The sequence below is a fragment of the Oncorhynchus gorbuscha genome, linkage group LG07, assembly GCF_021184085.1.
Source record: "Oncorhynchus gorbuscha isolate QuinsamMale2020 ecotype Even-year linkage group LG07, OgorEven_v1.0, whole genome shotgun sequence".
Classification (NCBI taxonomy): Eukaryota; Metazoa; Chordata; class Actinopteri; order Salmoniformes; family Salmonidae; genus Oncorhynchus; species Oncorhynchus gorbuscha.
This window is the reverse complement of record NC_060179.1, coordinates 61,949,701-61,977,696: the sequence shown is the minus strand read 5'-3', so window position 1 is coordinate 61,977,696 and position 27,996 is coordinate 61,949,701. Positions and strand designations below refer to the sequence as shown.

Genomic DNA, 27,996 nt, shown 5'->3' with positions numbered 1-27,996 from the left:
TGGTGTTACATGGTGCATTACGTATGGTTACATTGCTTATTACAACGATGTTCCTCTAATAAAAGCTGGTTGATAGAGTGCTGGGGGTTTGAGACATCCCAAACCCATGCTGTTTCTGTTGTCAACATGATTAGTTGACAACAGATGGGATATCCCTTTTTTTCCAACACGATACTTAGCTAGAAATATAACACACTGGTCTTACACTGGACTAGGGCCTATCCTGCATGCACCAACACATTGAAGGGCATGAAATCCAATGCTTCCCTGGAGGGATATTCCAGTGAATGACACAACAGCTTCCGAATTCCTCTTTACAGCAGCAGTACTTTGGAATCAGTTATGCAAAGTGTGAACACATTATGAAGGGTGTGGCTTGGTAGTGAAACATGCTCACATGTTGTTTATTATACTACAGAGAGAGAAAGAGGTAGCGTGATGGAGAAAGACAGAGATGGGGGGAGAGAGAGTGTAGATAGAGAGAGAGAGTAGATAGAGAGAGAGAGTAGATAGAGAGAGTGTAGATAGAGAGAGAGAGAGTAGATAGAGAGAGAGAGTAGAGAGAGAGAGTAGATAGAGAGAGAGAGAGAGAGAGTAGATAGAGAGAGAGAGTAGATAGAGAGAGAGAGTAGATAGAGAGAGAGTGTAGAGAGAGAGAGTAGATAGAGAGAGAGAGTAGAGAGAGAGAGTAGAGAGAGAGTAGATAGAGAGTAGATAGAGAGAGAGTAGATAGAGAGAGTAGATAGAGAGAGAGTAGATAGATAGAGAGAGAGATGTAGAGAGAGAGAGTAGATAGAGAGAGATAGTAGATAGAGAGAGAGAGAGAGAGTAGATAGAGAGAGTAGAGAGAGAGATAGATAGAGAGAGAGAGTAGATAGAGAGAGATAGTAGATAGAGAGAGAGAGAGATAGAGAGAGAGATAGATAGAGAGAGAGAGTAGATAGAGAGAGAGATAGAGAGAGTAGATAGAGAGAGAGAGTAGATAGAGAGAGGGAGAGTAGATAGAGAGAGAGAGAGAGAGAGTAGATAAAGAGAGGGAGAGTAGATAGAGAGAGAGAGTAGATAAAGAGAGAGAGTAGATAGAGAGAGAGTAGATAGAGAGAGAGTAGATAGAGAGAGAGAGTAGATAGAGAGAGATAGATAGAGAGAGAGAGAGATAGATAGAGAGAGAGAGTAGATAGAGAGAGTAGATATCCATCTAACCTTTTCCTTGCTCTGTTACATCAAATCAAATCAAATCAAATCAAATTTATTTATTGCTGTGTCCCAATGCAGGTGTAAAAGCACGGTGTGTCCCCTTTTCTAATACAGAAACCCAGCCTTTCTAATTACAGCGTCAACTTCAATCCCCACACACACACACACACACACACACACACACACACACACACACACACACACACACACACACACACACACACACACACACACACACACACACACACACACACACACACACACACACACACACACACACACACACACACACACACACACACACACACACAGCAGCCATGGGAAGCGTGTCTGGGCATGTTTTCTGCTAGGCACAGTAGGCACTAAATCAAATCAGTGATGGTATTTATCATGTTTATATCAAGGCTGATGCTGTTGTGCCATCCTGACCTGTCACCAGCGAAGCTGCTGCTGTAGTAGTAGTAGCCAGTAGTAATTTGGGCGGTGCTTATATTTGTCCATAGAAAAGTGTTTTTTGTTGCATATTCTAACTTCCCCTAAGACACGGACAGGGAGCAATTGGGGTTAAGTGCCTTGCTCAAGGGCACAGCGATAGATTTTTCACCTTGTCTGCCCTGGGATTCGAACCAGTGAACTTTCAGTAGTAGTAGTAGTAAGTCAATATCAGTCTACTGTGTCCTCACCTGTATTGTCATCTCACCTGGCTCCATGTGACGATACTGGTTAGGTTCAGTTCCATTTTAATCCTGTCAATTCAGGAGATTGAAAAAGCACACATTTTAAAGATCATTTTTCCTATTCGTATTTTTGGTTGGGAATGATTTGAAATGGAGTCGACCCCATCCCTGCTGGTAAGACTTTATGTTGACATTATCATAACACCATTATGTAGTATGCTTTTATATTAGAAGGTTCAAGGAAAGTGTTGCTAGGAGATTTCAGTGAATTGGTAACCCGGCCGGGATTTTGCAACTCTTGCAATTGTCAGTCCAACACCTTAGCCATTACACCCAGAGGTACGCACTTCTTACCCCCTTCCCTGTGTGAAGGGAGATGGGCTTTTCCATCAGATGATAGGAATATGACAGCACTGGCATTTACTGGGATTGTTTCTTTAAAACCATTTGTGGTGGTTGCTGTTTGTGTGGGCTTCCCACAGTATGACATGACCAAGATGTGATCTGCGATGTGATCTGAGATGGTCCTCCAAGATGATGATCTGGGATGTGATCTGAGGTGATCCTCAGTGTTGGGATGTGATCTGAGATGATCCTCAGTGATGATCTGGGATGTGATCTGAGGTGATCCTCAGTGATGGGATGTGATCTGAGGTGATCCTCAGTGATGGGATGTGATCTGAGATTATCCTCAGTGATGATCTGGGATGTGATCTGAGGTGATCCTCAGTGATGGGATGTGATCTGAGGTGATCCTCAGTGATGATCTGGGATCTACTGCTATGGAGGCTGGGGCAACAGCAGTGGGATGGGAAGAGTAGATAGACAGACGGACGGACGGACGGACGGACGGACGGACGGACGGACGGACAGACAGACAGACAGACAGACAGACAGACAGACAGACAGACAGACAAACAGACGGACGGACGGACGGACGGACGGACGGACAGACAGACAGACAGACAGACGGACAGACAGACAGACAGACAGACAGACAGACAGACAGACAGACAGACAGACAGACAGACAGACAGACAGACAGACAGACAGACAGACAGACAGACAGACAGACAGACAGACAGACAGACAGACAAACAGACGATAGACGGTTGGATGGATGGATGGATGGATGGATGGACGGACGGACGGACGGACGGACGGACGGACGGACGGACGGACGGACGGACGGACGGACGGACGGACAGACAGACAGACAGACAGACAGACAGACAGACAGACAGACAGACAGATAGATAGATAGATAGATAGATAGATAGATAGATAGATAGATAGATAGATAGATAGATAGATAGATAGATACGTTTCATTTAGGGAGATTGCTGTAGGTTGGGGATAGGGTTATATTTTGGCTAAGATGTGGATTTTGCAGAGAGAAAATACATGTAAATGTAGGTGTGTAATGGAGGCTAGAATCCCCCATAAAAATCTCACCAAACTTGAGTGGTTGAATGGAAAATGCTTCACCAAATTCTAGTCACATCTTTCATTGATGTCAATTAACATGGATGATGTCAGTGCTGTCACAAAGGCCAAAGTTATTCATGGTGACTCCAGACTGAGTGCTCCATTTCAAAGCAGCCACAATTATGACATTCTTCATTCTCCTCTCTAAATATTCTTTTCAGTGTCAGTTTTCTCCCTCTCCACCCTCTTTTCTCCAATGCAGCATCTGTGCACAATTACCATTAGATGTTTTTATCCAGTGCGAGCCAACAGAGGAAGCTGTTATGTCTAAGTCACAGCATGTGGATGGTCCATAAGAGCTCCATTCATCAGAGCAGACTAAAGGCCACACATTGACTGTGACAATGGTCTTCACTTCCACCAGCTAGCTGAGACAAAGGAGTCTTCCATAAAGAGATTGGCTCTCTCTCTCTCTCCCTCTCCCTCTCCCTCTCCCTCTCCCTCTCCCTCTCCCTCTCTCTCTCTCCCTCTCCCTCTCTCTCTCTCTCTCTCTCTCTCTCTCTCTCTCTCTCTCTCTCTCTCTCTCTCTCTCTCTCTCTCTCTCTCTCTCTCTCTCTCTCTCTCTCTCTCTCTCTCTCAATTCAATTCAATTCAATTCAATTCAAGGGCTTTATTGGCATGGGAAACATGTAAATATGCCATTTAGCAGACACTTTTATCCAAAGCGACTTACAGTCATGTGTGCATACATTCTACGTATGGGTGGTCCCGGGGACATGTGTTAACATTGCCAAAGCAAGTGAGGTAGACAACATACAAAGTGAATATATAAAGTGAAAAACAACAAAAATTAACAGTAAACATTACACATACAGAAGTTTAAAAACAGTAAAGACATTACAAATGTCATATTATATATATATATATACAATGTACAAATAGTTAAATGACACAAGATAAAATGAATAAGCATAAATATGGGTTGTATTTACAATGGTGTTTGTTCTTCACTGGTTGCCCTTTTCTCATGGCAACAGGTCACAAATCTTGCTGCTGTGATGGCACACTGTGGAATTTCACCCAAAAGATGTGAGTTTTTCAAAATTGGATTTGTTTGTTTGTCTCTCTCTCTCCCTCCCTCTCCCTCTCCCTCTCTCTCTCCCTTTCAGTCTTTGTTATTAACTATGGGACTGTGTCATTTATAGATCTGTCATCTATCACATTCCCAGCAGACATCAGAAAGCCGTTGGTGCCTTTGACACAATGACAGTGTACAGGCTAAATATCCATGGCACATGGGGCACATTTTCCAGCGAAAAAATAAAGTGACATTGGAATGGCCTGGTGAATGTCTGTGTTGGGCTTTTATGAGTTTATTAATAGATGTATTAGTTCGTGATAGATTCATTGAACTCGTAAAACTGCAACTGCGTGTCCTCTGAAATGTGTGTTGGGCCCCCAAGTCTCCTCCAGTCTCACTGCATATTAGTCAAGCACTAGCCGCTGGGTATCAGTATCAAAAACAGCATTGTGAACTGAAGGATGGGAGCAGATTTACAGTGTAATGTGAGTGTAGAAGGTAGACCAGGCAGCAGCCGGAGTCCATTTGAGCCATGTCATATTACAAATATTACACCATGTCATGAAGTGGTGAAAGGTCAGTGGAGTTGTGTCTCCTTCAGGTTGAGTTACAGGTGGATCCTTCCCACTGCATCATAGCGAACCAACGTAAAGTAGGATTATAATTGATTCACACCGTCATTAGTCAGTGGGCTCCATGAAGCTTATAGCAGCTTAGAGACAGTGCTCTCAGTGGATGTGTACCCCTATGAAACTGCAGCTAATGCTTCATAATTCCGTCTTTGCTTAATGGACACTATGGGCCGTTACCTCTGGCGTGTTTCTGATAGGCAAACAGCTCTCAGAGTTCCATTCCGGAATGGAATGAAGCAGAATTGGAATACCGACTCCCAATCCATTCTGAGCTTGTTCCACACAGTCTTTATGGTATTGGATGACATTTTGTTGTCAGGTGATAGGACTGTTGGCTTGAGACTGTGATATGTGAAGCCACATCACAGTAGTGCACTATATGGAGAAGTGTGCCATGCATTTGAGCCATTAGTCTGCCGACTGACTGGAGTGGGTAGTGGTGACAGCGGAATAGTGTTTATTTTCCCAGGCAGTTTGTTCAGTGCCAGTTGGAGAAGAGACCAACCCTCAGACTCCTAACTGTGTCTGTATTCTCTCCTCTCCCCCCAGGGACCACTTTGTGGTGGGTCTGGCTATTTCCTCCCTGCCGATCACTCTTTCCCTCTCATTCTGGGTCTCTGTTGTCAACTCACTGTTTAAAAATGACAAACTGACAGACGAGAACCAGGCTATGCCTTCTGCTGTGCCTTCTGCTCAGGCTTTTGAAGGAACTTGGTATGATATTGGGGAGAATTGTAACTTTTTATTTCAAGGTTTCCCGGCAGTCAAATATGCTGTGATAAGATATTGGAAATGTTGGAACTGCAGTGAGTTTTCACTGTAGGATTTTTTAATATATATATTTTTATGTTTACATTATTCATAAACTTAGAACAGTTGTTTATATTTCTAAGGTATGCAAATTGAGTGCATGTTATCTCAATAAGCTTGATTTAGAAGCAGACCTGACATAATCATGTTAGTGCAGGAATAAAGCAGTGCCTTGTGTGGGCTTTTCTTTGGCCATAGAGAGGCTTTTATTCTCTATTTTGGTTAGGCCAGGGTGTGACTAGGGTGGGCATTCTAGTTGCTTTATTTCTATGTTTTGGCCAGGTATGGTTCTCAATCAGGGACAGATGTCTATCGTTGTCTCTGAGTGGGAATCATACTTAGGCAGCCGTTTTCCGCACCTGTGTTTCGTGGGTAGTTATTTTATGTTTAGCTGCCTGACAGAACTGTGCGCTTTCGTTTTTCTACATTGTTGTGGTGTTCGGTTTATTAAATATCATGAACGCCTACAACGCGGCACCTTGGTCTCCTTCTTCAACCCACGAGAGTCGTGACACTTTAACTCAGAAACTAACTGAGTTAAGGGGATACTGCGATATTCTGGCAATGACTGAAAGTCTACAGCTACGATGCAATGGAAATGATGTCAATGGAGAGATAGACCCACTGAAGTCTGTGAGCTATCCAGGGGAAGAGGCCCATGGCCAGGGAGTCTGAGGGCTCTGGAGGGAGGGATGGTGGGTCCCAGTAGAATTACCACCGTGCTTCTGTTTCTTCTTCCTTCTTTCTTTCTTCTCTCTTTTCTTCTTCTTCAATGTGTCATGTGTTCCCCCCCCCACCCTCTTTGTATGTCTTCTCCTCCTGTTCCTGTTCTTCTCCTCTCCTCCTTCCTCTCCTCCTTCCTCTCCTTCCTTTTTCACGGCTTGGTGATCCCCTGAGGGACTGAGAGCTTGGCTGATAACCAGCCTCTTACACATGCTGCCAGAGTGACATTCAGAGCTCCAGCTGGGCTGGAATCCTCCTGCAATCCTGAATACAAATTTATATACTACTGTATATAAATGCCTGGTGTGCACTTTTTTAGGATCAAAGGAAAACCCACATTCACTGTAAATGGTCTTGAAAGATTCAACCTTTTAACTAGTGAGACCGTTTTGGTTTGTCGAATTCGGGGGTTCAGCATAGCAAGCCTTTACACTTCTGTGATTTTGACATACAGTATTAAACCAGCCCAGGACAATGAATGCCTGAAACTGTTGATGTTTGAGGGCTTAATTTATGCGTGTAAATATTCTCTATTGGACTACTGAGAACTCTTATTGTGAAAACAGCTGGTCTTTTGCTACGCCTGCATTTTCATTGCTATGGCTCAATAACAGAGTCCTGGGGGGTGAGTTTCCCGAAAGCCTCGTGGCTGAATCAGGCTGGCAGAGTGGTTTTGGTTCTGTAGCTGTACAGCCATGCCACACCATCACGGTTCACCAGAAACAGAACTGAGTGGGATGAAATGGGGTGGAACGGCCTGGTCTCTCAGGAGGAATGTGAGGTATTTCCGAGCATGTGCACCACAGAGTGTCGAGCCAACCAGGCGGTGCGCCATGACTATCAAGGGCACCACTACCACAGGACATATGGTATGGTTAACTTACCCTGGTCAAATAAAGGTTGAGAATGATCTGTGCTAGCTTGGTGGTGGTTTGTGCAGTAGAGGACTTTGATTCTACCTCTACTTCCCTAGCGATGCATAATGCATTATAGACCAGATCTTAACTTGAGGAATGCACACAACAGCCGTTCTCATAAATCTTGTATTGATGTGCAAGGGATTTGGTTTTAAATTCGAGTTATGCATACACATTTACGTCAGGATTGGGCTTTATGAAAAAAGAGAGGAAGTCTTTAGTCAAAAGCTTATACTTCCCCTTGTTTCCTGGTTGACCACTGGGTCTGAGGGTTGAGGAAAATAGAATGGACCCGTAATACCAGATTAAACTTGGTGACATATGTCAATAGTAGAATGAGTTGGAATACAAAAAAGATGCCTGTATTTTCTCTTTATCAGATCATATTTTGGCTTGGTTTTGTTCTGCTGGGGATGATGACGGTGTGGGCGGTTTATGAAGCAGTTAGTCCAAAATGTAGGTAAACCTTAGTGGAGTCAATCTAAAATGTGACCTCTTGTTTGAACTTCCGAAAAAATCCAGAAGTTCTCTTTCCAATATAATAAGGAGATGAACTACTCATTGTCACTATCTGTGTCCTCTTCTTTACTGTAGGTCAGGGATGGGCAACTGGCCGCCTGCGGCCCGCTGCAACCCTTTTGTATTCCCGCGGACCAATTAAATCAGGGTCTCAACTTACTGTTGAGAGTTAGAATACACAAAGTGTCATTTCAGCTATTCTATTTATTTATTGGTCAGTGAGTCTAGCGGCCAGCTATCTAAACTTGTAGTTAGCGTGGTCGAATGACCAATTGATCATCAGCTATCATATTAAAAATGACGAACATTTGCCTCCACCCTATGACAAAATGTATATAGAATTGCAGGGAATGTGTTAGAAAATTGCAAACTCTTCTCTCCGCCCCATGGCAACATTTTCTCTCCGGCCCATGGCAACATTTTCTCTCCGCCCCATGGCAACATTTTCTCTCCGCCCCATGGCAACATTTTCTCTCCGGCCCATGGCAACATTTTCTCTCCGCCCCATGGCAACATTTTCTCTCCGCCCCATGGCAACATTTTCTCTCCGGCCCATGGCAACATTTTCTCTCCGGCCCATGGCAACATTTTCTCTCCGGCCCATGGCAACATTTTCTCTCCGCCCCATGGCAACATTTTCTCTTGGCAACATTTTCTCTCCGCCCCATGGCAACATTTTCTCTCCGCCCCATGGCAACATTTTCTCTCCGCCCCATGGCAACATTTTCTCTCCGCCCCATGGCAAAATGTGCAGAATTGCAGGAGATGAACTTTGAAATGATTTTCGCTGTCACTTGGGGGGGGCGATAAAATGTTTTGCTCGCAAGGTAGTGGTGTTTTTTGGGGGGGGGGGGGGGTATGGTTGTGGGTACGCAGACCCACAAGCCACTGCTGCCCCTCATAATGAGTTGGGTTTCTTTGTGGCCCCCACCCCCATCAAAGCAGCCCATCCCTGCAGTAGGTCATACTTTTATTGTGCATTCCGTGGCTGTTTTCTCTGTTATACTCACTGTTGTTAGGTAGATGTGTTTTCTGCAGATGGCCTGAACGTGTGCTGTAGTCAAACAAAGTGAGGGTAAGGCACCGGAAGAGGAACACAACACAACAAACACAACACAGCACCACTCTGCAGAAAGGAAGCAACAAAATGAGGCCATCCATCGCTGGAGAACACACACACAAAGAGATATGACTGTAACATCTGGCACAGATCAAACCCACTACACAGACCTCTGATGATGTCACGGGAGGGGGCATGACTAGGACTTATCTAAGAGCAGATGGCGGGTTCGCTGGGGTTTGATTTTTCCAACACATCAAATATTGATTTCAGCCAAAGATTCATAACACACAAGTCCATTTACATGACACAAGAGAATAAATATCATCACTTTTTGAACTGAGATGATATCAGGCCCATTGCTTTGTCCATGGGGCATAAAGCATAAAATGCAGAGCTCCTCTACAATACTCTGTCAAGCTGAAATGAGAAGAGGTGGTATTGGGCTCTGTAGGGTTACACTGACCTTATCCTGAGTTCTATATCGAGTGATTGTTTCGCATTGAAAAAAAAAAGCTATTTTGAGACGCGGGATAACACTGTCGGTGAAGGAAGTGTCAATTATAATGTCAAATACAGTTTGGCATTTCTGTACTCGAGCAAGGAAGGTTGAAATGAGAGAGGTAGAAAAAGAGATGAAGAGAAAAGGAAGGAAAGATGGGGAGAGAGAGAGAGAGAGAGAGAAGAGAGAGAGAGAGAGAGTAGGAGAAAGATTGGTTTGGAAAGTGCAAGGCTATTGAAACAGACACAATGAGGAGTAACTTGAGCTCAGTTCAACCCCAGTACTGTCCGGTGCAAAGCTCTTTCCATGAGCACAGCAAGGAGGGTAGGAGAGGACAATGTTTGGACAACTCTTTTATGCAATGTGACATTCTGTTTAATTTCAGCAAGATGTGTCTGGAAGAAATGTCCCTGAATGCAAAACAGGCCTAAGTAGTTGATATTGGGCAGCGTAACTGTAGGAAAAGATCCAGCTGCTTCTCCAAATCCATCCATATACTGTAGTTTACATTATTTTGTGGGCCGTCATTGTAAGTGAGAATTTGTTCTTAACTGACTGGCCTAGTTAAATAAAGGTTAATTATTATTATATTGTAAGTAGTGAAATCAGCACTTGCATAACACAAGAGCAAATCCATTCAAACACATTCATTCAGTTTCATTCAGTGATAACTCATTTCCATTCAGTTCCTTTTGCCTCCTGGTGCAGGGTGACTTCCTGGACATTCTTTATGTTTACCAACTGTCCAATCCATGTCCCGATCTCCTGCTGACGGACAGGAGGAGGCGTATTATCACGTGGTCTACTGCAGGATTAAAGCCTGTCCGTTGGACCTTAATCTGCTTGTCACACACACGCACACACACACACACACACACACACACACACACACACACACACACACACACACACACACACACACACACACACACACACACACACACACACACACACACACACACACACACACACACACACACACACACACACACACACACACACACACACACACACACACACACACACACACAGATGGAGAAAACTGACCGGGTGGAAGAGGGATAGAGGGATCATGGAATAGAAACAATGTGTATGTGTGTTGATTGCTGTTTTGCGTCAAAAGGGGATGAGAGAAAAAGGGAGTGTTTTCGTTATTTTCATTTGACCTCTCGTACTGCTATCTTCTGACTTTGGCCTTAACCGCAGTTTGTGTGCGTACGTGCAACTGTGTGTGTGCATGTGTTAGCGTTTGTGTGCTTGTGTATGTGTATGCGTGTGTGCGGCCATAGGATATGGTCATATTGTTCTGGTGAGATGCTATTTGTAGGAGTGTGTTTACTCTCTCTGTCTCTGAAGGAGCACACAGGGTTCTAGAACCCGCCACAGAATGACCTTCAGAACACAGCCAGCTGAGGGATAACTCTTTATGTGCTGCTTTTCTCTGAATTCTTACCGTAAACTCCATTCCCTTGGGTTTGGAAACACACCCACTCTGACTGCCTGGCTGCCTAGTGTGTCGCTGCTGGTATTGAATAGCACACCGCTTGTTGGACTTGGCTTCAGTGAGTCTCAAGCCCCAAGAATCAGTGATGATATAATAGACGATTGTTCTGCTAATGATTTCATGGCAAGACCAACGACTGTAATTTCACTTCTGAGAAATATTTCAAAATGGACCTCAAAACCATCCACATCTGATATCTCCTTAAATGGTGGTCGTCTGTTCAGTCTTACAGATGCTGCATTCAGATGTCCTTTTCATGATCCTCTCATGTTTAACTCTTATTTAACATTGGCTGGCTCTAGGACTTCTTTTCCACATCATAGTTAGATCCCACATTGTCACCACACAGACATAGGACAGCCTCAATGCTTTATGGCCTCCTGTTGATCAGCCAAGACCACCCTGCTGAATGGATGAAGGATTATGTGGATACAAGTTTGCTTACATCAAAGATCATATCTTAGCTCTTGACACATGGCAAACAATCTATTGGTCAACTGCTTCAGTGAGGAAGCCCTGCTTGTCTGTAGACAGTGTGGGTTTAGGTTTGACTCAGTGGGTGTGCTACTGTATGTGTACAGTATACCAATCAACGACTCTGTGGTTCTTCTATCCACAGGATTCCTTAGTAGTGTATGTTTGTATGTGTGGAGTGGAGCCCCTAAGTATACTGGGATTGAGTCAGGCTGTTCCTTTGATGCAGTGGTTCTGGTGCTGACGGTTGTGTGTGTGTGTGTGTGTGTGTGTGTGTGTGTGTGTGTGTGTGTGTGTGTGTGTGTGTGTGTGTGTGTGTGTGTGTGTGTGTGTGTGTGTGTGTGTGTGTGTGTGTGTGTGTGTGTGTGTGTGTGTGTGTGAAAACATCCTCAGGGGTGGCTGAGTTCAAAGACGTAGTGTAAGTACTCGGGGTACTGCATCTCGGTGCTAGAGGTGTCACTACAGACCCTGGTTCGATTCCAGGCTGTATCACAACCGGCCATGATTGGGAGTCCCATAGTGTGGCGTGCAGCGTCGTCTGGGTTAGGGTTGGGTCGGGGTAGGTCGTCATGGTAAATAAGAATTTGTTCTTAACTGACTTGCCTTATTTTAAATAAATAAATAAATAAAGTACAACATTGAGTGGGGTTGGATGAGGAGAAGTCTTTGAGGCAATCAACGCCCCCTTGTGGGAAAATATACTAGTACAAAGTCTTTAAAAAACACACAGTCCATGGAAATCATAGGTCATAGACAGTGGATACAGGGCAGGCTGTGTCCAGATGGGCAGACAGACAGTGGATACAGGGAAGGCTGTGTCCAGATGGGCAGACAGACAGTGGACACAGGGCAGGCTGTGTCCAGATGGGCAGACAGACAGTGGACACAGGGCAGGCTGTGTCCAGATGGGCAGACAGACAGTGGATACAGGGCAGGCTGTGTCCAGATGGGCAGACAGACAGTGGATACAGGGCAGGCTGTGTCCAGATGGGCAGACAGACAGTGGATACAGGGCAGGCTGTGTCCAGATGGGCAGACAGACAGTGGATACAGGGCAGGCTGTGTCCAGATGGGCAGACAGACAGTGGATACAGGGCAGGCTGTGTCCAGATGGGCAGACAGACAGTGGACACAGGGCAGGCTGTATCCAGATGGGCAGACAGACAGTGGATACAGGGCAGGCTGTGTCCAGATGGGCAGACAGACAGTGGACACAGGGCAGGCTGTGTCCAGATGGGCAGACAGACAGTGGATACAGGGCAGGCTGTGTCCAGATGGGCAGACAGACAGTGGACACAGGGCAGGCTGTGTCCAGATGGGCAGACAGACAGTGGATACAGGGCAGGCTGTGTCCAGATGGGCAGACAGACAGTGGACACAGGGCAGGCTGTGTCCAGATGGGCAGACAGACAGTGGACACAGGGCAGGCTGTGTCCAGATGGGCAGACAGACAGTGGACACAGGGCAGGCTGTGTCCAGATGGGCAGACAGACAGTGGACACAGGGCAGGCTGTGTCCAGATGGGCAGACAGACAGTGGACACAGGGCAGGCTGTGTCCAGATGGGCAGACAGACAGTGGACACAGGGCAGGCTGTGTCCAGATTGGCAGACAGACAGTGGACACAGGGCAGGCTGTGTCCAGATGGGCAGACAGACAGTGGACACAGGGCAGGCTGTGTCCAGATGGGCAGGCAGACAGTGGACACAGGGCAGGCTGTGTCCAGATGGGCAGACAGACAGTGGACACAGGGCAGGCTGTGTCCAGATGGGCAGACAGACAGTGGACACAGGGCAGGCTGTGTCCAGATGGGCAGACAGACAGTGGACACAGGGCAGGGTGTGTCCAGATGGGCAGATAGACAGTGGACACAGAGCAGGCTGTGTCCAGATGGGCAGACAGACAGTGGACACAGGGCAGGCTGTGTCCAGATGGGAAGACAGACAGTGGACACAGGGCAGGGTGTGTCCAGATGGGCAGATAGACAGTGGACACAGAGCAGGGTGTGTCCAGTTTGGAGGGCACATTGTCTGTTTGTGTTAGACTGGCTGGCAGCATCACCTGCATTAGGACCAGCCAACTTCCAATAATGAAAATTACTCCAAAAAGCTGCTTCATGTGTTCTGCTCTGAGTCAGATCACTGGGTTTATCTGTAATACGGCTGCAATGTGTGTGTGTGTGTTCTGAACTTCTGTCTCACATCTCTCCTTCTCTCCCTGTGTCTCCAGCTGGCAGGCGTAGCACGGTAGGGGGTGGTAGAGAGCATGGCTGAGACAGGCCAGCCCCAGGAGAGCAGCAGTTTGCAGAGGAAGAAACCTCCATGGCTCAGAGTGGACATCCCCCCACAGCTGTCCCTGGATGAGCCCTCAACATTCATACAGGTATGATGACACATCTCGCTCGCTCGCACACACACACACACACACACACACACACACACACACACACACACACACACACACACACACACACACACACACACACACACACACACACACACACACACACACACACACACACACACACACACACACACACACACACACGTTTGTTTTACTATACTTGTGGGGACCAAACAATTGATTCCCATTCAAAATCAAATTTTCCTAACCCCTATTTTACCCTTAACCAAACCCTAAAACTAAACCTAACCCCTAACTCCTAACCCTAACTCCTAACTCCTAACCCTAACTCCTAACCCTAACGCCTAACTCCTAACCCTAACTCCTAACCCTAACTCCTAACCCTAACTCCTAACCCTAACTCCTAATCCTAACTCCAAACCCTAACTCCTAACCCCTAACTCCTAACCATAACTCCTAACCCTAACTTCTCTGCCCGAGATGGCATAGCAGTTCAGACCTCTTTTGTCCTCGTCTTGTCGTGTCCTCGGCTCGGAACGGAACATACCGGACCAATTTTTCTCTCCATGTCCTTGGATTTCAACTGCTCTCTGGACATTCATTCCCGGATCTCACAGCTAGCCAGCTGCTATCCGTGTGTCTATCTGCTCTCGTCGATTCCGGAGCAAACATCAATTACTCCCGAGCTAGCCAGCTCCGTCAATCACTCCTGAGCTCCGTCAATCACTCCTGGGCTGCAGTCACCTATCCGGACCCGTTTCACTGCCTACGCGGAGCCCACCGGGCCTTCACAACTGGACTGCCGACGTTATCTACCCGAAGGAGATCCGGCTGGCTCCTCCGTCGCGACGTTACCTGAACGCCCATCTGCGGCCTGCTAACCGTTAGCTGTCTGACCGGCTGCCCTCAGAATAGACAATCGGACAATTTATTTATTTTTATTATTATTATGTTTCTTCTTGGGCCTCTATAACTATATATATTGTTTTTATTTTATTTGTGTTGTTGTGTGATTTGGACTAATCCCCTCTACCACACGGAACCCCACTAATCTACTGACGGAACGCAAGAGGTGGCTAACAACAGACCTCCATCCTATGCTAGCTTGCTACCGATGTCCTGGCTAGCTGTCTAAATCGCCGTGACCCCAAACCAACCTCACTACTCACTGAACTCTTTTGATCACTCGACTAAGGATGCCTCTCCTTAATGTCAATATGTCTTGTCCATTGCTGTTCTGGTTAGTGTTTATTGGCTTATTTCACTGTAGAGCCTCTAGTCCTGCTCACTATACCTTATCCAATTTATTAGTTCCACCACCCACACATGCAATTACATCTCCTGGTTTCAATAATGTTTCTAGAGACAATATCTCTCTCTTCATCACTCAATACCTAGGTCTACCTCCACTGTATTCACATCCTACCATGCCTTTGTCTGTACATTATACCTTGATGCTATTTTATCGCCCCCAGAAACCTCCTTTTACTCTCTGTTCCAGACGTTCTAGATGACCAATTCTTATTGCTTTTAGCCGTACCCTTATTCTTCTCCTCCTATGTTCCTCTGGCGATGTAGAGGTGAATCCAGGCCCTGCAGTGCCTAGCTCCACTCCTATTCCCCAGGCGCTCTCTTTTGATGACTTCTGTAACCGTAATAGCCTTGGTTTCATGCATGTTAACATTAGAAGCCTCCTCCCTAAGTTTGTTCTATTCACTGCTTTAGCACACTCTGCCAACCCGGATGTTCTAGCTGTGTCTGAATCCTGGCTTAGGAAGACCACCAAAAATTCTGAAATTTCAATTCCAAATTACAACATTTTCAGACAAGATAGAACTGCCAAAGGGGGCGGTGTTGCAATCTACTGCAAAGATAGCCTGCAGAGTTCTGTCCTACTATCCAGGTCTGTACCCAAACAATTTGAACTTCTACTTGTAAAAATCCACCTCTCTAAAAACAAGTCTCTCACCGTTGCCGCCTGCTATAGACCACCCTCTGCCCCCAGCTGTGCTCTGGACACCATATGTGAACTGATTGCCCCCCATCTATCTTCAGAGCTCGTGCTGCTAGGCGACCTAAACTGGAACATGCTTAACACCCCAGCCATCCTACAATCTAAGCTTGATGCCCTCAATCTCACTCAAATTATCAATGAACCTACCAGGTACCCCCCCAAAGCCTTAAACACGGGCACCCTCATAGATATCATCCTAACCAACTTCCCCTCTAAATACACCTCTGCTGTCTTCAACCAAGATCTCAGCGATCACTGCCTCATTGCCTGCATCAGTAATGGGTCAGTGGTCAAACGACCTCCACTCATCACTGTAAAACGCTCCCTGAAACTCTTCAGCGAGCAGGCCTTTCTAATCGATCTGGCCGGGGTATCCTGGAAGGATATTGATCTCATCCCGTCAGTAGAGGATGCCTGGATATTTTTTTTAAATGCCTTCCTAACTATCTTAAATAAACATGCCCCTTTCAAGAAATTTAGAACCAGGAACAGATATAGCCCTTGGTTCTCCCCAGACCTGACTGCCCTTAACCAACACAAAAACATCCTATGGCGTTCTGCATTAGCATCGAACAGCCCCCGTGATATGCAGCTGTTCAGGGAAGCTAGAAACCATTATAAACAGGCAGTTAGAAAAGCCAAGGCTAGCTTTTTCACGCAGAAATTTGCTTCCTGCAACACTAACTCAAAAAAGTTCTGGGACACTGTAAAGTCCATGGAGAATAAGAACACCTCCTCCCAGCTGCACTGAAGATAGGAAACACTGTCACCACTGATAAATCCACCATAATTGAGAATTTCAATAAGCATTTTTCTACGGCTGGCCATGCTTTCCACCTGGCTACTCCTACCCCGGTCAACAGCACTGCACCCCCAACAGCAACTCGCCCAAGCCTTCCCCATTTCTCCTTCTCCCAAATCCATTCAGCTGATGTTCTGAAAGAGCTGAAAAATCTGGACCCCTACAAATCAGCCGGGCTAGACAATCTGGACCCTTTCTTTCTAAAATTATCTGCCGAAATTGTTGCCACCCCTATTACTAGCCTGTTCAACCTCTCTTTCGTGTCGTCTGAGATTCCCAAAGATTGGAAAGCAGCTGTGGTCATCCCCCTCTTCAAAGGGGGGGACACTCTTGACCCAAACTGCTACAGACCTATATCTATCCTACCATGCCTTTCTAAGGTCTTCGAAAGCCAAGTCAACAAACAGATTACCGACCATTTCGAATCTCACCATACCTTCTCTGCTATGCAATCTGGTTTCAGAGCTGGTCATGGGTGTACCTCAGCCACGCTCAAGGTCCTAAACGATATCTTAACCACCATCGATAAGAAACATTACTGTGCAGCCGTATTCATTGATCTGGCCAAGGCTTTCGACTCTGTCAAACACCACATCCTCATCGGCAGACTCGACAACCTTGGTTTCTCAAATGATTGCCTCGCCTGGTTCACCAACTACTTCTCTGATAGAGTTCAGTGTGTCAAATCGGAGGGTCTGCTGTCCAGACCTCTGGCAATCTCTATGGGGGTGCCACAGGGTTCAATTCTTGGACCAACTCTCTTCTCTGTATACATCAATGAGGTCGCTCTTGCTGCTGGTGAGTCCCTGATCCACCTCTACGCAGACGACACCATTCTGTATACTTCCGGCCCTTCTTTGGACACTGTGTTAACAACCCTCCAGGCAAGCTTCAATGCCATACAACTCTCCTTCCGTGGCCTCCAATTGCTCTTAAATACAAGTAAAACTAAATGCATGCTCTTCAACCGATCGCTACCTGCACCTACCCGCCTGTCCAACATCACTACTCTGGACGGCTCTGACTCAGAATACGTGGACAACTACAAATACTTAGGTGTCTGGTTAGACTGTAAACTCTCCTTCCAGACCCATATCAAACATCTCCAATCCAAAGTTAAATCTAGAATTGGCTTCCTATTTCGCAACAAAGCATCCTTCACTCATGCTGCCAAACATACCCTTGTAAAACTGACCATCCTACCAATCCTCGACTTTGGCGATGTCATTTACAAAATAGCCTACAATACCCTACTCAACAAATTGGATGCAGTCTATCACAGTGCAATCCGTTTTGTCACGAAAGCCCCATATACTACCCACCATTGCGACCTGTACGCTCTCGTTGGCTGGCCCTCGCTTCATACTCGTCGCCAAACCCACTGGCTCCATGTCATCTACAAGACCCTGCTAGGTAAAGTCCCCCCTTATCTCAGCTCGCTGGTCACCATAGCATCTCCCACCTGTAGCACACGCTCCAGCAGGTATATCTCTCTAGTCACCCCCAAAACCAATTCTTTCTTTGGCCGCCTCTCCTTCCAGTTCTCTGCTGCCAATGACTGGAACGAACTACAAAAATCTCTGAAACTGGAAACACTTATCTCCCTCACTAGCTTTAAGCACCAACTGTCAGAGCATCTTACAGATTACTGCACCTGTACATAGCCCACCTATAATTTAGCCCAAACAACTACCTCTTTCCCAACTGTATTTCATTTATCTATTTATTTTGCTCCTTTGCACCCCATTATTTTTATTTCTACTTTGCACATTCTTCCATTGCAAAACTACCATTCCAGTGTTTTACTTGCTATATTGTATTTACTTTGCCACCATGGCCTTTTTTGCCTTTACCTCCCTTCTCACCTAATTTGCTCACATTGTATATAGACTTGTTTATACTGTATTATTGACTGTATGTTTTTTTTACTACATGTGTAACTCTGTGTCGTTGTATCTGTCGAACTGCTTTGCTTTATCTTGGCCAGGTCGCAATTGTAAATGAGAACTTGTTCTCAACTTGCCTACCTGGTTAAATAAAGGTGAAATCAAATAAATAAAATAAAAACCTAACCCTAACTCCTAACCCTAACTCCTAACTCCTAACCCTAACTCCTAACCCTAATTGTAACCCTAAACCTAAAAAAGCCTATTTCCTTCTGGGGACCAGCAGAATGCTTTCCTTGTTTTATTACCAACAGGTCCCCACAAGGAAAGTACACACACACACACACACACACACACACACACACACACACACACACACACACACACACACACACACACACACACACACACACACACACACACACACACACACACACACACACACACACACACACACACACACACACACACACACACACACACACACACACACACACACACACACACACAGGTAGAACACACACCCCACACACACACAGGTAGAACACACCACACACACACACAGGTAGAACACACACCCCACACACACACAGGTAGAACACACACCACACACACACACAGGTAGAACACACACCCCACACACATTCATACATACATGTACAGTTGCTGTAATCTGGCCTAGTTCAATACAGATTCAATACAAGTGTACAATAGAGACCAGCTACAGTAAGTCCACTCAGCTGTTGAGGTGCAATGTCTTCTTGTTGTCTGGTGTGTGTCACAGCCGGTGAAGAGGCAGGGGTTCCTGCGCAGTGTGAGCATGCCTGGCGAGAACATACAATCAGGCATCGCAACCTTTGACCCCAGCAACTATCTCCAACCCCCCTTGCAGCGCCAGCCCTCCATCACACAGACCATCAAGAGGTGAGACCACACACACGCACACGTGTATCACACAACACACCTTCCACTCTACTTGCTTCTGCATTCCTGAATATCTTTTCTAAATAACACTAACTTTTACCAACTGACTCTTACTCTTTTCCAGCTGATCTGAACTTATTCTCTTTTCATTTCCCGTTTTACTCCTCTCCTTTATTTCCCAATCTCTCTCCTTTCTCTTGGTGTCTCTTCCTTCTCCTTCCCCATCTGCCTACATGCCTCCCCGGCTTTCCTCGGTCTGGTGTGTGTATGTGTGTAGTGAGAAGAGGGTGCATTTCAAGCGGGTCAACACAGTCCCTCCTAAGGGCCAGAGGGGCCCCCGACGGGTGTCTGTGCTGCGCAGGCGCTCCTGTGTCCCCAAACTGGTCACCCGCCGCCGCTCGTCCATCCCCAAACAAATCATCAAGTAAGAGTGAGAGAGGGGGGAGGGGATGAGGAGGGATATGAAGAGAGAGAAGGATGAAAGAAGGAACAAGGGAAGAGAGAGAAGGAACAGATTAAGATAATGTGTCAATAAGACAATGTAAGAATCCTCACTACGATAATGTAAGAAACCCCACTACGATAATGTAAGAATCCTCACTATGACAATGTAAGAATCCTCACTACGATAATGTAAGAATCCTCACTGCGACAATGTAAGAATCCTCACTACGACAATGTAAGAATCCTCACTGCGACAATGTAAGAATCCTCACTACGACAATGTAAGAATCCCCTGAAGATATAACGCAAACTTCCAGCAATTCGCTCACCAAATCATGTGTTTAAGGATGAATCGTCAGAGCAACACGCAGGGACTGTCATGCAGGTGAAAGAGGACCCAAAAGCGACTTAACAGAAACAGAGTTTATTCAAGTCCAAACAGAAAACGACAAATCCTGAATCCTTAACAGGAAATGTCCAAACAGGGAATAACAGAAATCCTCTAGTCTGTAGAGGGGAATAACAGGAGAAGCGGCCACAGACTGCACGGGTAGGCCAGGCCGTAGCTGACAGAGACACCTGCTCACACGCAGCATCTGATGAAGGCAAAAACACGACAGGACAGGGCGATACACAATCACAGCACGGTGAATTCTAAACAAGGAACCGACAGGACAGGAACGGAACACAAAGGAAGAAATAGGGACTCTAATCAGGGGAAAGGATCGGGAACAGGTGTGGGAAGACTAAATGATGATTAGGGGAATAGGAACAGCTGGGAGCAGGAACGGAACGATAGAGAGAAGAGAGAGCGAGAGAGTGAGAGAGGGAGGGGGAGAGAGAGGGATAGAAAGAGGGAAAGAACCTAATAAGACCAGCAGAGGGAAACGAATAGAATGGGGAGCACAGGGACAAGACATGATAATAAATGACAAACATGACAGTACCCCCCACTCACCGAGCGCCTCCTGGCGCACTCGAGGAGGAATCCTGGCGGCAACGGAGGAAATCATCGATGAGTGAACGGTCCAGCACGTCCCGAGACGGAACCCAACTCCTCTCCTCAGGACCGTAACCCTCCCAATCCACTAAGTATTGGTGACCCCGTCCGAGAACGCATGTCCATGATCTTATGTACCTTGTAAATGAGTGCGCTCTCGACAAGGACGGGAGGGGGGAGGGAAGTTAACGGGGGTGCGAAGAAAGGGCTTAACACAGGAGACATGGAAGACAGGATGGACGCGACGAAGATGTCGCGGAAGAAGCAGTCGCACAGCGACAGGATTGACGACCTGGGAGACACGGAACGGACCAATGAAATGGAGTCAACTTACGAGAAGCTGTCGTAAGAGGAAGGTTGCGAGTGGAAAGCCACACTCTCTGGCCGCAACAATACCTTGGACTCTTAATCCTGCGTTTATTGGCGGCTCTCACCGTCTGTGCCCTGTAACGGCAAAGTGCAGACCTCACCCTCCTCCAGGTGCGCTCACAACGTTGGACAAACGCTTGAGCGGAGGGAACGCTGGACTCGGCAAGCTGGGATGAGAACAGAGGAGGCTGGTAACCCAGACTACTCTGAAACGGAGATAACCCGGTAGCAGACGAAGGAAGCGATTGTGAGCGTATTCTGCCCAGGGGAGCTGTTCTGCCCAAGACTCAGGGTTTCTGAAAGAAAGGCTGCGTAGTATCGACCAATCGTCTGATTGGCCCTCTCTGCTTGACCGTTAGACTGGGGATGAAACCCGGAAGAGAGACTGACGGACGCACCAATCAAACGACAGAACTCCCTCCAAAACTGTGACGTGAATTGCGGGCCTCTGTCTGAAACGGCGTCTAACGGGAGGCCATGAATTCTGAATACATTCTCAATAATGATTTGTGCCGTCTCCTTAGCGGAAGGAAGTTTAGCGAGGGGAATGAAATGTGCCGCCTTAGAGAACCTATCGACAACCGTAAGAATCACAGTCTTCCCCGCAGACAAAGGCAGACCGGTAATGAAGTCTAAGGCGATGTGAGACCATGGTCGAGAAGGAATGGGAGCGGTCTGAGACGACCGGCAGGAGGAGAGTTACCCGACTTAGTCTGCGCGCAGTCCGAACAAGCAGCCACGAAACGGCGCGTGTCACGCTCCTGAGTCGGCCACCAAAAGCGCTGGCGAATAGACGCAAGAGTGCCTCGAACACCGGGATGACCAGCTAACTTGGCAGAGTGAGCCCACTGAAGAACAGCCAGACGAGTGGAAACAGGAACGAAAAGGAGGTTACTAGGACAAGCGCGCGGCGACGCAGTGTGCGTGAGTGCTTGCTTAACCTGTCTTTCAATTCCCCAGACTGTTAACCCGACAACACGCCCATAAGGAAGAATCCCTCGGGATCAGTAGAAGCCACAGAAGAACTAAACAGACGGGATAAGGCATCAGGCTTGGTGTTCTTGCTACCCGGACGGTAAGAAATCACAAACTCGAAACGAGCGAAAAACAACGCCCAACGAGCTTGACGGGCATTAAGTCGTTTGGCAGAACGGATGTACTCAAGGTTCTTATGGTCTGTCCAAACGACAAAAGGAACAGTCGCCCCCTCCAACCACTGTCGCCATTCGCCTGGGGCTGCGGATGGCGAGCAGTTCACGGTTACCCACATCATAGTTGCGCTCAGATGGCGACAGGCGATGAGAAAAATAAGCGCAAGGATGAACCTTATCGTCAGACTGGAAGCACTGGGATAGAATGGCTCCCACGCCTACCTCTGAAGCGTCAACCTCGACAATGAATTGTCTAGTGACGTCAGGAGTAACGAGGATAGGAGCGGACGTAAAACGTTCTTTTAGAAGATCAAAAGCTCCCTGGGCGGAACCGGACCACTTAAAACACGTCTTGACAGAAGTAAGAGCTGTGAGAGGGGCAGCAACTTGACCGAAATTACGAATGAAACGCCGATAGAAATTAGCGAAACCTAAAAAGCGCTGCAACTCGACACGTGACCTTGGAACGGGCCAATCACTGACAGCTTGGACCTTAGCGGAATCCATCTGAATGCCTTCAGCGGAAATAACGGAACCGAGAAAAGTAACGGAGGAGACATGAAAAGAGCACTTCTCAGCCTTTACGTAGAGACAATTCTCTAAAAGGCGCTGTAGAACACGTCGAACGTGCTGAACATGAATCTCGAGTGACGGAGAAAAAATCAGGATATCGTCAAGATAGACAAAAACAAAGATGTTCAGCATGTCTCTCAGAACATCATTAACTAATGCCTGAAAAACAGCTGGCGCATTGGCGAGACCGAACGGCAGCACCCGGTACTCAAAATGCCCTAACGGAGTGTTAAACGCCGTTTTCCACTCGTCCCCCTCTCTGATGCGCACGAGATGGTAAGCGTTACGAAGGTCCAACTTAGTAAAGACCTGGCTCCCTGCAGAATCTCGAAGGCTGATGACATAAGGGGAAGCGGATAACGATTCTTAACCGTTATGTCATTCAGCCCTCGATAATCCACGCAGGGGCGCAGAGTACCGTCCTTCTTTAACAAAAAGAACCCCGCCCCGGCCGGAGAGGAAGAAGGCACTATGGTACCGGCGTCAAGAGACACAGACAAATAATCCTCGAGAGCCTTACGTTCGGGAGCCGACAGAGAGTATAGTCTACCTCGAGGAGGAGTGGTCCCCGGAAGGAGATCAATACTACAATCATACGACCGGTGAGGAGGAAGGGAGTTGGCTCGGGACCGACTGAAGACCGTGCGCAGATCATGATATTCCTCCGGCACTCCTGTCAAATCGCCAGGTTCCTCCTGAGAAGTAGGGACAGAAGAAACGGGAGGGATGGCAGACATTAAACACTTCACATGACAAGAAACGTTCCAGGATAGGATAGAATTACTAGACCAATTAATAGAAGGATTATGACATACTAGCCAGGGATGACCCAAAACAACAGGTGTAAACGGTGAACGGAAAATCAAAAAGAAATAGTCTCACTGTGGTTACCAGATACTGTGAGGGTTAAAGGTAGTGTCTCAAATCTGATACTGGGAAGATGACTACCATCTAAGGCGAACATGGGCGTAGGCTTCTCTAACTCTCTGAAAGGAATGTCATGTTTCCGAACCCATGCTTCGTCCATGAAACAACCCTCAGCCCCAGAGTCTATCAAGGCACTACATGTAGCACCCGAACCGGTCCAGCGTAGATGGACCGACAAAGTAGTACAGGATCTTGATGGAGAGACTTGAGTAGTCTGCGCTCACCTGTAGCCCTCCGTACAGATGAGCTCTGGCTTTTACTGGACATGAATTAACAAAATGTCCAGCAACTCCGCAATAGAGGCACAGGCGGTTGGTGATCCTCCGTTCCCTCTCCTTAGTCGAGATGCGAATCCCTCCCAGCTGCATGGGCTCAGTCTCAAAGCCAGAGGAGGGAGATGGTTGCGATGCGGAGCAGGGAAACACCGTTGATGCGAGCTCTCTTCCACGAGCCCGGTGACGAAGATCTACCCGTCGTTCTATGCGGATGGCGAGAGCAATCAAAAGTCCACATCTGAAGGAACCTCCCGGGAGAGAATCTCATCCTTAACCACTGCGTGGAGTCCCTCCAGAAAACGAGCGAGCAGCGCCGGCTCGTTCCACTCACTAGAGGCAGCAAGAGGGAAACTCAATAGAATAATCCGTTATGGACCGTTCACCTTGGCATAAGGAAGCCAGGGCCCTAGAAGCCTCCCCACCAAAAACTGAACGGTCAAAAACCCGAATCATCTCCTCTTTAAAGTTCTGGAACTTGTTAGAGCAATCAGCCCTTGCCTCCCAGATAGCTGTGCCCCATTCTCGAGCCCGGCCAGTAAGGAGTGAAATGACGAAAGCAACCCGAGCTCTCTCTAGAGTATGTGTTGGGTTGGAGAGAGAACACAATCTCACACTGCGTGAGAAAGGAGCGGCACTCAGTGGGCTGCCCGGAGTAGCAAGGTGGGTTATTAACCCTAGGTTCTGGAGGCTCGGCAGGCCAGGAAGTAACAGGTGGCACGAGACGTAGACTCTGGAACTGTCCAGAGAGGTCGGAAACCTGAGCGGCCAGGTTCTCCACGGCATGGCGAGCAGCAGACAATTCCTGCTCGTGTCTGCCGAGCATGGCTCCTTGGATCTCGACGGCAGTGTAACGAGCGGAGTCGCTGGGTCCATTCCTTGGTCGGTTCCTTCTGTCATGCAGGTGAAAGAGGACCCAAAAGCGACTTAACAGAAACAGAGTTTATTCAAGTCCAAACAGAAAACGACAAATCCTGAATCCTTAACAGGAAATGTCCAAACAGGGAATAACAGAAATCCTCTAGTCTGTAGAGGGGAATAACAGGAGAAGCGGCCACAGACTGCAGGTCGCTTCGGGAGGCGCAGGCCGTAGGACAGAGACACCTGCTCACACGCAGCATCTGATGAAGGCAAAAACACGACAGGACAGGGCGATACACAATCACAGCACGGTGAATTCTAAACAAGGAACCGACAGGACAGGAACGGAACACAAAGGAAGAAATAGGGACTCTAATCAGGGAAAGGATCGGGAACAGGTGTGGGAAGACTAAATGATGATTAGGGGAATAGGAACAGCTGGGAGCAGGAACGGAACGATAGAGAGAAGAGAGAGCGAGAGAGTGAGAGAGGGAGGGGGAGAGAGAGGGATAGAAAGAGGGAAAGAACCTAATAAGACCAGCAGAGGGAAACGAATAGAATGGGGAGCACAGGGACAAGACATGATAATAAATGACAAACATGACAGGGACCACATCTGCTGTGTGTTATGTTTTCATGTTTTTGACTGTGTTCCATGACGCATAGAGGATGCATTCACACGTTCCACCCACCACCCCTTATACAGACACACACTCATACACACACACAATGACTCATAAAGAGTAGCTACCTGGCCTCCCACATCAAGGCCGCTGTGAATCCATCGGAGCGCCATGTAGCTGGCTTGTGTGTTCAGCTCATTGTGTGACAGTGGACCAACACCAAAGACAGCTACCTCTTCAAAGGTCTGCCTGAACCTTCGCATTCGAAAGGTGGAACCACGGTGTGTGTGTGTGGTCCAGTTGGCTCCAGTAGGACTCTATCAATAGCATCACAGTAGCACACTGAGGGGGCACTTGTACTGGCAGGCTAAGGCCTGTGAGAGGGACAGGAATGTCAGCAATGCTAACTTTCTATTGACAGCTATTGTCACACCTATGGAGTTATATTCATAGACATGATGATACAGTATGTGACTGACTGAGTTTGAACCCCCGTGTTAGCAGTGTGTCTGTTACAAGACTGTGTTAGCTTGCTGAGCGAAAGGCATTAGTTAACCTTTTTCACACCTCACACTAAGGTAGTTTCCTTATGCTCATGCAAGGGGTTCATGACTTTGCTGCGTCAACCTTGTGTGCATTCTTTCTTTCTTTCTCTCTCTCCACCCCCCCTCTCTCTCTCTCTTCCTCATTCTCTCTCTCCCTCTCTCTCTCTCTCTCTCCCTCTCTCTTCCTCATTCCCTCCCTCCCTCCCACTCTCTCTCTCTCTCTCTCTCTCTCTCTCTCTCTCTCTCTCTCTCTCTCTCTCTCTCTCTCTCTCTCTCTCTCTCTCCCTCTCCCTCTCCCTCCCTCTTCTGTTCCCTCCCTCCCTCCCCTCTCTCTCTCTCTCTCTCTCGCTCTCTCTCTCTCTCTCTCTCTCTCTCTCTCTCTCTCTCTCTCTCTCTCTCTCTCTCTCTCCCTCCCTCCCTCCCTCCCTCCCTCCCTCCTCCCTCCCTCCCTCTTCGGTTCTCTCTCTCTCCCTCCCTCCCTCTTCTGTTCTCTCTCTCTCTATCTCTCCCTTTGTCTCTCTCATCCTCATCTCTCTCTCTCTCTCTCTCTCTCTCTCTCTCTCTTGTTGAGACAGGTCCCACACACTCCCTCCACCGCCTGCTATGTACAACCTACCTTGTTTTTTCTCTCCTTCTAATCTCTCTCTTCCTGGGAAGTGCTGGTATGTTAGTGGGAGCATTGGCCAATTTACACAAACTCCCCAAACAGGGGGGGGGCAGAGAAAAAGGGAGAGAGGAGGGGTTAATAGAAAGAGAGGGCTGAGAGAGAGAGAAAGAGAGAGCGAGAGAGAGAGAGAGAGGAGAGAGAAAAAAGAGGGAGAGGCTTGTAGAACTAAGTGTGTTAGGGAGGTGAGAACAGAGATTCACAGAGAGCAGATATGTAGAGCCGTTGTCCATTCCCACTGAGGATCAGGCAGCTAGAGAGGATTCATGGAGATACAGGCGGAAAGATTTCACAACCTCAAGTTCAGAGAGACAATCTTCTGTTGAATTAAAAGGAATCCTGGAGAGAGAAGACCGTTTTGAGGAAAACTGGATACTCAATTCTTCCAAGCACAGTAGACGGATCACAGATCATGGCCTGGAGGTTATGGAACTGAAGACAGCAAATCCCTGTAATAGATACAGACTAGAATATCACACTGCGTCAAAGATTGTCTCAAGTTCAGAGAGCAAATCTTCTGTTGAATTAAAAGTCTGTTGGATTCTATTTCCAAGCACAGTAGACGGATCATAGTGCTGCAGGAGAAAGACAATTATTTCGGAGTCACACTGGAGTTCAGCCAGCTTCTAGACGACACGTTCTCCTAGTGTGATCCGCCGGTCTGAGAAACATCAACTTGGCCAGGCCGTTTGATTGACCCCCTCTCTGGGAAGAACATACTACTGAATGGAAGTACATTTCACATCAGCACCCAGTGGATGTATTGCAGCTCTCAGCCTCAATGGACCTTCAATTATTCTCACCAGCTGTGAACCAGAGGGTGACTTGAGGTCAGACGTTGGACAGGAATTAGGGGTGAGACCAGGACATTATGTGGTTGTGGATCCAGGCTGCTGTAGCTCTGTGTGAGCCAGAGGAATGACCCTACCTGCTTCCTGGGACTGGGATGGACTGGACAGGTAAGAGGACTTTGGGGGGGGGGGGGGGACAACATGGGAATGTCTGGACAGGTAAGAGGACTTTGGGGGAAGGGGGGGGACAACATGGGAATGTC

General features: G+C 47.3%; 1 protein-coding gene across 5 annotated transcripts in view; it reads left to right on the top strand.

Moving 5' to 3' along the window:
- Positions 1–27,996, top strand: part of LOC124040169 (inactive rhomboid protein 1-like) — a 65,471-nt gene that overhangs the window by 8,670 nt on the left and 28,805 nt on the right. For 3 of the 5 annotated variants that reach the window (XM_046357088.1, XM_046357089.1, XM_046357087.1), the window contains exons 2-4: positions 13,753–13,905; positions 19,374–19,513; positions 19,791–19,937. In XM_046357088.1, the coding sequence (XP_046213044.1) occupies positions 13,789–13,905; positions 19,374–19,513; positions 19,791–19,937 (404 nt within the window). In that variant the 5' untranslated portion in view covers positions 13,753–13,788. Of the gene's footprint in view, positions 1–13,752; positions 13,906–19,373; positions 19,514–19,790; positions 19,938–27,052; positions 27,902–27,996 lie in introns of those variants that run through there. The other 2 variants (XM_046357091.1, XM_046357092.1) reach the window with 2 other exon arrangements.